The sequence below is a fragment of the Gadus chalcogrammus genome, chromosome 17, assembly GCF_026213295.1.
Source record: "Gadus chalcogrammus isolate NIFS_2021 chromosome 17, NIFS_Gcha_1.0, whole genome shotgun sequence".
Lineage (NCBI taxonomy): Eukaryota > Metazoa > Chordata > Actinopteri > Gadiformes > Gadidae > Gadus > Gadus chalcogrammus.
In genome coordinates this window covers 16,345,159-16,355,158 of record NC_079428.1, presented here as the reverse complement: position 1 = coordinate 16,355,158, position 10,000 = coordinate 16,345,159, and the positions used below count along the sequence as shown (strand labels likewise).

Sequence of the window (10,000 nt, the reverse complement as noted above, 5' to 3'; positions counted from 1 at the left end):
TTTTACTCTGATGCATACCAATTTATTTTTATAATCGTTCCCCCCCTCCTCTAGGGGGAAGCCAGGCCTATCCCAGCAGTGGTAGAGCCAGAAGGAAGACAACGGCTACTTGCGGTGACCGCAGGACCACCGTTCAGAAACACATCCTTTGGTCAATCTGCCTTCTCGGTTTAAGTAGTGGGTTAGTGTAACCCTGATACTCAAACATTAGAAGCTCAGAAAACGTTGCATTATTTAAAACCAGCCTGAAGCCTTTGCTAAAGTCTGCACAAACATCTCCACACTAATGTTGACCTTGGAATTATTGTTATTATCAAACAGATTTTTTTTATTTCACACTGATGGAATTTTATGTATTCAATGTTTTATGTAGTTCATTTGTTGTTCTTGTTTTAACTGCTCAGGGACAACAGATAAAGATTAGCTGCTGGCTGACTCTGGGGCAATAAATAATAATGGTGTTCTGTCCTTGTAAAAATAAACCGTAAAAAGAATCAATAAAATAAAAAAGAATCAATGAATGACCTGAGTAATCAACGTGACTCGTCAGAGTGCAAGTTGCGTCACTCAGAGAGATTGTTTGCAGGGACAGATTTGGTAGTGATACAGCTGATAACCTTCTTGGAAGCAAAACACCAAGTTTATTGGTTTAACGAGGCATGTTTATTTGACACAATTTATTAATGTATATTATTCATATTAAACGTCCAAAGGAAATGCAGTCAAACCCTTAGCCCTAAGTCCCAATCATTCACTTATTCATAGTCCTTGTCACAGTCACACCCCAGCCTCAGCAAATGCTCTGCCTCGTTGCCCTCACCAAGCAGTTTCATTTTGAGCTTTTTAGTGGAAATTCTTCTCAGAGCTCAACCCTACAGATCCAACGTGCAGAGTCAGACCTCAAGTTCATAATAATTTATGAGCAAAATGCACATCAAATTTTTATCAAATTCGGGCTGGGGTGCGGGTTCTTTTTGAACCCCAAGCTCTTCAATCTTGTCCACAGGCCATCTGGGTGAACTACAGTTGGAGGTCACGGCCTTCTTCCCGCCCTTCCGAGATAGCTAGAGATGCCAAAATCCATTCGTTCCCCTTGGTCCCAGGAACAACTTCTGATACTTGGATTTCTAGCTCTTGCAGAAAAAGGTTGGCCTGAACAGGCTGGTTTTTGACCGAGCCAAAAGAGACCTGGTTGATCAGAACGAGGTGTAAAAGGCCGGTTTGGAGATGGGAAGGTCCTACCGCCCTGAGACTTGAAAACCTTATTCTAGGGTTTGACTGGGATCTCAACACCGAACCATGGCCCTTTCGGACCCCAGGTCCACGGTTACGAGTTAGGGTTAGTGTTAGGATTTTCACAGTGCGATCCCCAGGTTAAAGGTCTAATTGCAGTTTCTATCTCTTGTCTACGAATTAAGATTAATTTATCACAACCTGCTTGTGTCACCGGAGGTGACATTGCAGTTATTTCTTTAAAAAGCTGTTGTTTTTTTTGGCATGAAAACCTATTAGATAGTTGTTCATTCAGAAAAACAGAGCCGAATTTACTTAAGTGAATGCATTTCACTTCCTTCCATGGCGCTGTCTGATCAATGAAATAGCGTAGGACAGGAGGCGTGTTAACCCCACACGTGTTTTAGTAAAGCGTACGTGCGACTTACAAAAGCACGAGTGCGCACTTTACTCACAAAAAATACTCCAATGTTACCGCCCAGGCTCCGTACGTTTCAATAAAGCATTTCAGGATCCATGAATAAAAAAGAGACCAGACGTTTCTATCTTATTCACAAGTCATTTTATTATAAAATCATTAAATACATTCCACAGTCCACAGAAATTCTACAACATTAATCTGGTTCTCTATTCCTTATTCCTATAAATAGGCAGCTTGCCAGGATCATTGCATTCAAAAGAAATATTCAAAAAACACAGTGCATGAATAATAACCTCTCACACATGAGGGGGTCATGGCCGTGGCCGGTAGGGAGGCGCTGTTCTGTCTGGCGCACTTTGCAATGTATTTCATAGCCAGCGGAACCTATTTTACGCCAAAACCATTTACGTCAGCTCAGCTGCCACGCATAACGTTGTTTTGCCAACGGGTGCACTAGGATCATCGAACATCAGACCCAAATTCTTAACCAACTTGAACTCTGCTTACATTGTATGCATGGTTGCTCCTTATCACAGTGTCCAAGAATTAATATTTTCAGGGGTTGGCTAGATGTTCATACAATAATAATAACTCACAAGTTTTGAGTCCAGAAAGAGATTTTGTCAGCAGCAGGGGTGTCTGTTTTGTTGGGGTGGGGACCGTACTCAACATATCGGTGGTTTGCAGAAACGTTAGAGTAGCTCCGGCTCCTTCTGGCTCCTGGGTTGCCAAGAGACAGCCGATGTCGTAGAGCAACAGCAGGTTACACCAACGCTCCCAACTAGTTAGTACCACACTTTCTAAGTGACAAAGCACAAATCCACAGGGACTAGGATCTGATGTGAAAGGTGACGCTAAAATGTTATCCAATGGGTGGATTTTGGCCCGCCCACTTATTTGCATGAATATTTAATATTGTCCCCCTCAAGCAGGCATGGTTTGAAAATGCTAATGCAGTGGACGTTTCTTTTAAATAAGGCGGTTCATATTATGACAAAATATAGCATTTGTGCTATTGCAATTAAATTGTCGACTTTAAATATGCAATTGGATACGTTCCACTTCATAGCGAGTTTTTTTTTCATTATGACTGAAATAAGGCGTTCATATTGTGAAAAAAATGATATATTATATACTATAGGGTTAGTGTTAAACAGACTAAAAGGGTCCCTTTTAGTCTGTTTGACGTAAATGTAACCCCCCCCCCCCCCCCCCCCCCCCCCCCCCCGCCAGGGTAGGTTGTCGGCTCATGCTCATGCTTCCAAAGCCCATACTTATATCCTCTGTTGGTGAACTACATAAATGTGGGCACCGAGTGATATCATAGCACGTGGCCGTCTGCAGCGAGGTTCCCCCCACCCTCCCGGACATGGGTGGAGGTCATCTACGTCACCCGGCCTAGAGGCCCCGGCTGCTGGGGTACCAGTCTGGCTTTAGGGCTCCTGTTAACCGTAACTCTATTACATTATTAATGGTTTTAAAGTAAAATGATTACTAGTCCGTTAGTAAAATATGAACTAACAGTTAGTTAATTGTAAGTTAATGCTTATTACTGCCTTAACTAATGTTTGCTAAAGGTATTTACTAGAGCTGTCAGTTAAACGCGTTATTAACGGCGTTAACGCAAACCAATTTTAACGGCGTTAAAAAAATTATCGCGCGATTAACGCAATTATTTTATTATAAAAAAGGAATTTTTTTTTTTTTTTTTTTTTTTTCTTTGGCTCAAAACAAAGAAGCAGTAACCTGACTGCTATGTTCAAATGACATTTGTTCAAAGCAGTCGTTTAATTGCACTATAGGCTCTTTTTTTGTATCGTCCTGTTTTGATCAGTATATGCCAATGTTGTTATCAATAAAAAATCATTTGCACAAGGCAAGCCGATGCACTTCACCATGTTGATAAGAGAATTAAAATGAGAAGAATTATGGGACAAAAAAATCAAGGGATATTTAGCATAGAAAAATAATTTGCGATTAATCGTGAGTTAACTATGACATTAATGCGATTAATCACGATTAAATATTTTAATCGCTTGACAGCTCTAGTATTTACGTTTAGCTAACAATAGTTAAGGCAGTTGTACCGTAACTCTGAAGGGTTTGTGTGATACTTGCTAATTTTTTCTTATCATTTGTAACTCCCAGAGTCAGGCAGAGTAGACTGTTTTAAGATTATTGTTTGTTCTCAAAGAGATTATCTATTCTTTTTTGTAAAATCAGAATGTAAAAGTTGTGGCATTTCTTTTTATCAGTGATTTATAATATGATAAGAAATGCTATTTCAGTGTTACATTTGACTAGATAAATAAAAAATGTAATAAAATGTAAAAGAGCTCCATGGTGCATACTGAGCCAATCCTCCGGTTGACCTCTTCCCTCTGTGTGCTTGTGGAGAGATTCCTCAGCCTCGGACAGACTGAGAGCTATCACTCTCACTCCATAACCTTCCAAGGAGAACAGGAACATCTACCCAGCGCAACAACTCTAATTGGTTTCTTTCTTTACACCAAAACACCTCAAGTTCTCAAAGGAAGCAGTCGCTATGGCAACTTACCCATTAACAGAGAATCCTTATAGAGAGAGAGAGAGAGAGAGAGAGAGAGAGAGAGAGAGAGAGAGAGAGAGAGAGAGAGAGAGAGAGAGAGAGAGAGAGAGAGAGAGAGAGAGAGAGAGAGAGAGAGAGAGAGAGAGAGAGAGAGAGAGAGAGAGAGTCAAACTGTGGTGCTATGGTCACAATGCAGAGAGTTCTACTCCGCCCCCGCTGCAGCCTGGAGCCACAGCCCAGCGGGGGGGCTGCAGTTCACAGCTGGCCCTCCCAGGTAGAGCGCCCCCCCGCTGAGCTGAGACTGTCCCCGGGACACCGCTACCCCTGGAACCCTACGGCCTTGTCTTCCTTGATTACACATGGACATGTGTTGTCTGGAATGCCCTGTAGACTACACAGCCCACCTCAACACATTAGTGTGTGTGTAGTTTGTGTGTGTGGGCGCATGCTTGTGTATTGAAAAAGTAATTTAAGCCTCTGGTAGCGTGTCCTTAACCCAGTCTGTCTGCAGCTTAATAGCTCTCAGAGAGCTCCGGGTTAGAACAGAGCGTGATGTAGCTCTGTGCTGTTGTCCACTCCCAACTTTTATGAAGAAAACGTACTGTTCTGTAACTGACATATACTGTGTGTGTGTTTTTGTGTGTACGTGTTTGTGTACGTGTGTGACTGTGTGTGTGGGGTGCGTGCGTGCATTTGTATGTGTCTGTATGTGCATGGGTGCACGTGTGTGTGGAGGTGTGTGTGTGTGTGTGTGTGTTTTTGAATGTGTGTGTGTGTGTGTGCCTGTGTGTCTGAATGTGTGTGTGTTTATTAGTGCACTTGTGTGTGTACGTGTATGTGTACATGTGTATGGATGTGTGTGTGTGTGTGTGTGTGTGTGTGTGTGTGTGTGTGTGTGTGTGTGTGTGTGTGTGTGTGTGTGTGTGTGTGTGTGTGTATGTGTATGTGTGTACATGTGTATGCACATGTCTGTGTGTATATGTCTCTGTGTGTATGCGCGTGCATGTGCGGTTCTGGGTTGGGGTAGGGGTACGTGTGTGTGTGTGTTTGTGTTTGTATGTGTGTGTATGTGTGTGTGTGTGTGTGTGTGTGTGTATGTGTGTGTGTGTGTGTGTGTGTGTGTGTGTGTGTGTGTGTGTGTGTGTGTGTGTGTGTGTGTGTGTGTGTGTGTGTGTGTGTGTGTGTGTGTGTGTGTGTGTGTGTGTGTGTGTGTGTGTATGTGTGTGTGTGTGTGTGTGTGTGTGTATGTGTGTGTGTGTGTGTGTGTGTGTGTGTGTGTGTGTGTGTGTGTGTGTGTGTGTGTGTGTGTGTGTGTGTGTGTGTGTGTTTGTGTGTGTGTGTGTGTGTATGAAAGGCCATAGGGGTCATAAACCCCTGCTCAGGCTTGTAATTTGTTAATGGTACACGAAATGTCCTGCGCTGATCAGTGCCAAAGCCATGTCCAATTTCACATGCAAGTACTATTACGGAGCGTGTGCTGAGCAGGCGCTGTGACCCCTCTGGTGTGTGGGTGTGGGGATGTGTGCGTGTGTGTGTGTGTGTGTGTGTGTGTGTGTGTGTGTGTGTGTGTGTGTGTGTGTGTGTGTGTGTGTGTGTGTGTGTGTGTGTGTGTGTGTGTGTGTGTGTGTGTGTGTGTGCATGCGTGTGCGTCTGTGTGGGCACTCACCTCATCCAGACAGTGCTCATACTGCCTCCTCTGGTTGTCGTTCTCCAGGGACAGAGCAGAGTTCTCCGCCTGTTGGACCAACAGAAGAGCAGCTGTCAAGGGAAACAGCCTCAGTGATTTCCCTGGTTCTCCTGCCAGCTCCTCGCTCAGGGGACTCAGAGGTTCTACCGCTGGCTGATAATGAACGGAATCCACGCAGCCATTTGATCTCAGGAGCTTTGATGTGTGAGGTTCCTTTATTGGTGCTGGATGTGTTTAAATAAAAGCCAGCGGAGGATCACTGTGACTCAGACACCCAGAGATTAGTATCAGATTGAGAGGTACAGTGAGAGACAAATAGAAAGAAAGAAAAGAAGAAAAAAGTAAGTTACAAAAAGAGGGTGCCATGTGGATCAGGAGGTAGAGCGGGGTTCCTCATAACCAGAAGGTCGCTGGTTCGATCCCCAGCTCCTCTTCGCTGAGTGTCAAGATGTCCCTGAGCAAGACGCCTCACCCTGACTGCTCCTGATGAGCTGGCTGTCACCCTGCGTGGTTGACACCGCCGTTGGTGGGTGAATGGGTTAGAATGGGTGAACGTCAGGCGATATTGCAAAGCGCTTTGAGTGGCCACTGGTTAGAATAACGCGGTACAAACGCGAAAGGAAGAAAAGACAAAAACGCAAGAAGGAGTGTGTGAGCGCTGCCGAAAAATAAAGGAGCTATAAATCCGGACACCCAGCTTCCGCAGTGAGGGGCCCGGCTGTGAGGGCCCCTCCAAGGTAGTTCAGGTGTAATTCAATTACTGATAAAGGCCTGCCTCAAGGAGGGCGCTAGCTGCCGCCGCAGCCCGGGAGCGGGATCCACTCTCATGATTAAGACGGTAAATCTCAGAGGCCGCTCTACAGAGCTCCTCTCAGCAGTGGTCAGAGAATTGTTGTGAGCAAACTTTCCTCGAATGCCAGTTAAACAACATTAACGCACACAAAATAAAGCACAAATAATCTCCCCCTCCCTCCCCCTTGTGGTGCCTTCGGCCTTCTGGACTGTGAAGCTGCACTCAGAGGTTTTGCTGATGCACTTATGTACTGTACTATCAGAAGGTTGTGGTCTGGTTCAGCCTAGACATGAATAGCTCTGCAGTAATCTCCCGGTTGATGGTAGATGAAATAACCGCCGATAACACCGGGGGCCAACAGCTTCTTATATTATATTACATTATATATCAACTGTGTGACATATCAAATTACGTGACTGTTTTCTGTAGCCTGAGGTCTGTACCTAATTCCTTTTGTCGAGATAAAACAAAGCAAGTTATCCCGGGGGATTTGGTTCTGGTTGCAATTTCTTCCGCTGAATCTCAGGTGGTTCATTGTGTTAACAGCCAGCACATACTTCAACAAGACAAAAATGTTGACCTCAAGTGTATGCCTGGGGCTTCTATCTTTAACACCACAGTTTGTACATGAACCTCACACGGAACAGAACGATCCTGGCACTGATGGTGGGTTGGAAGTTTTCATTGTCAGTTACCCCGAACAATTCCAAACGAGGACAGCGCATCAGGAGGGGTTCCCATAAGCCTCGTGCGACCGAGCTTGGGCCACGTTCTTGATCCTTAACTCTGACTTGCATCTCTCAGAGCAGAGTGGTCCTGGTGAATATAATGGAACACGCTAAACCGCTAACGGCTAAATTAAACAAAGATAACGTCCCCAATTCAGACCTGAGGTTTAATCGCAAGTGTGTATTGGAGTAGGCAGAGGCTCTCATCCTAGATGAGGAATTATCAGAACATTAATGGGACTGTTTTCTTACTATCCCATACACCAAAATGTTGGAAAAATGAATGTCTCCTCCTAGGGAATCATTTTCACTGAATTATTTACTGTTTGGCTTTATCTGAACCATCGACTTGTGGGTTTTGGCTCGCAATCATGAAAACACACTCGATAAACACTCATCTGAAGGGAGGGTTGTGATGGGAATTATGTGGTGCAAGATGTGAACAAGACATCTTATTAATCATGTTTTTGGTGAATCACTTGGGGTTAACTTTGTCATTTAACATTTAATCTGCCTCTAGTTAATATTAAATTCTCAGGGGGAGTCAAAATCCCTTTTAAATAATATCTTGTGCGTGAAAAGGATGTAGGAATATTCATTTAACAAACCACACGTTTTTTGTCAGGGTAGCCAGTTTGACGTTCACATTTCATCTGGATTACACGGATGAGAGAATACAGCTTCAAACGTCAAATGGAGGAGCTGCATTATCACTAGTATTCAGCCTCCGTGGATACTCACAGGACGCTGTGGCCAGGGGTTTTCTCCAACCCCGAACCATTCGTCTGGGAGTCAAACCAACACATACACTGACTACTCACAAACATTGAGCAGAATCTTGCACAGCGAACGAGACCTCCTGCTGAAGGCCTCCTACAGGGGAGACAAGCTCCCAACCCAAAGGCTTTCCTGCACCACCCTAGTGGGCACCGGTCACGTCAACCCAAGGTGTGCCCCTTCACCAAGTCAGCTCCACCCCATAACAGAGGACCCTGAAGTCAGTTCCACCTCCTCGTAACAGAGGACCCAGAAGTCAGTTCCACCTCCTTGTAGGGATTACAGAGGACCCTGAAGTCAGTTCCCCCTCCTTGCAGGGATCACAGAGGACCCTGAAGTCAGTTCCCCCTCCTTGTAGGGATTACAGAGGACCCTGAAGTCAGTTCCACCTCCCCCTCCTCGTAACAGAGGGCCCTGAAGTCAGTTCCACCTCCTTGTAGGGATTACAGAGGACCCTGAAGTCAGTTCCCCCTCCTTGTAGGGATTACAGAGGACCCTGAAGTCAGTTCCCCCTCCTTGTAGGGATTACAGAGGACCCTGAAGTCAGTTCCACCTTCCCCTCCTCGTAACAGAGGACCCTGAAGTCAGTTCCACCTCCCCCTCCTCCCAACAGAGGACCCTGAAGTCAGTTCCCCCTCCTTGTAGGGATTGCAGAGGACCCTGAAGTCAGTTCCACCTCCCCCTCCTCGTAACAGATGACCCTGAAGTCAGTTTCCCCTCCCCCTCCCCTTAGGGACTAGAGGATTCTGACGGCGAGCCAGCCGCTATGCTCCCCATGGGGGGGGGGGGGGTCGGGGGGGGGATATAGTTTGGCAGGGCCTCGAACGTGGCAACGCGTTGCAACACCCCTCCCCCTCTCCAGTGGTTGCTGGGCGGAGATCACGACTTTATCAATGGAAGTGCTTAGAACCAGGAAGCGAAATTCCACCCAGAGTCTGTATGGTCCGCTTGGACTCACTGAGAGTCGATGCTCCAATCACAGGACAGATGAGCTCGCTGCAACACACGCTCATTTGCATGAAGTGAACTGAAGCTCAACTTTTGTCCGTCCCTTCACACGCACCATGAGCAAACTTCGCACGCCAGCCTTCCCAGAATCCCTTGCCCCACGCGATCACAGTAAATACAAAGTGTATGGTATTGCACGCAATGTGTGTGGGGGTTTGGCAAGAGATTCTTAAATTGTGTTATTATGTGTTATTATTATGTTGACACAGGGATGGTGAGGAAGAGGAGGAGGAGGAGGAGGAGCTGCGGCTCTAAATGCTAACTAGCTGTTTTAATTAGCGGCTGAAGGGTCTTCAAAAGGTGTTTTTGGGCGCCGCCTGCAAGACGCCCTCTCTGCTCATAACAAGAAACACAAGAAACACGAAGGATGGAACGGTAATTTGTTTTGTTAATGAATCACTGCCATGTCTGCCCAGTGTTCACGGGCTGAGCAGGAACAGAACACATTGTCCACTTGTGATCTTACATGCCACACTGGGGACGGTCTCATTTTGTAAGACACGGATGGAACTAATGTCAGGTATTTGTATGTACTGGTCGTCTGTATGCCTGCCCACCTGTCTGTCTGTCTGCTGGCTTGTTTGTCTGTCTGACTACATCTCTGACAACCTGAAAGCCAACCATATGCTCTCCATGTCCCTGCCTCTTTCTGTCTACCGCACTCTTTCTGTCTGTCTGTCTGTCTCCCCCAATGTCTGTCTGTCTGTTGGCCTGTCTGTCTGTCTGTCGGCCTGTCTGTCTGTCTGTCTGTCTGTCTGTCTGTCTGTCTGTCTGTCTGTCTGTCTGTCTGTCTGTCTGTCTGTCT

At 45.7% G+C, this 10,000-nt stretch overlaps 1 protein-coding gene across 1 annotated transcript in view; it reads right to left on the bottom strand.

Moving 5' to 3' along the window:
* Nucleotides 1-10,000, bottom strand: part of LOC130369807 (nck-associated protein 5-like) — a 58,508-nt gene that overhangs the window by 20,613 nt on the left and 27,895 nt on the right. The window contains exon 5 of the mRNA XM_056575363.1: nt 5,869-5,937. Coding sequence (XP_056431338.1) covers nt 5,869-5,937 — 69 coding nt within the window. The remainder of the gene's footprint in view (nt 1-5,868; nt 5,938-10,000) is intronic.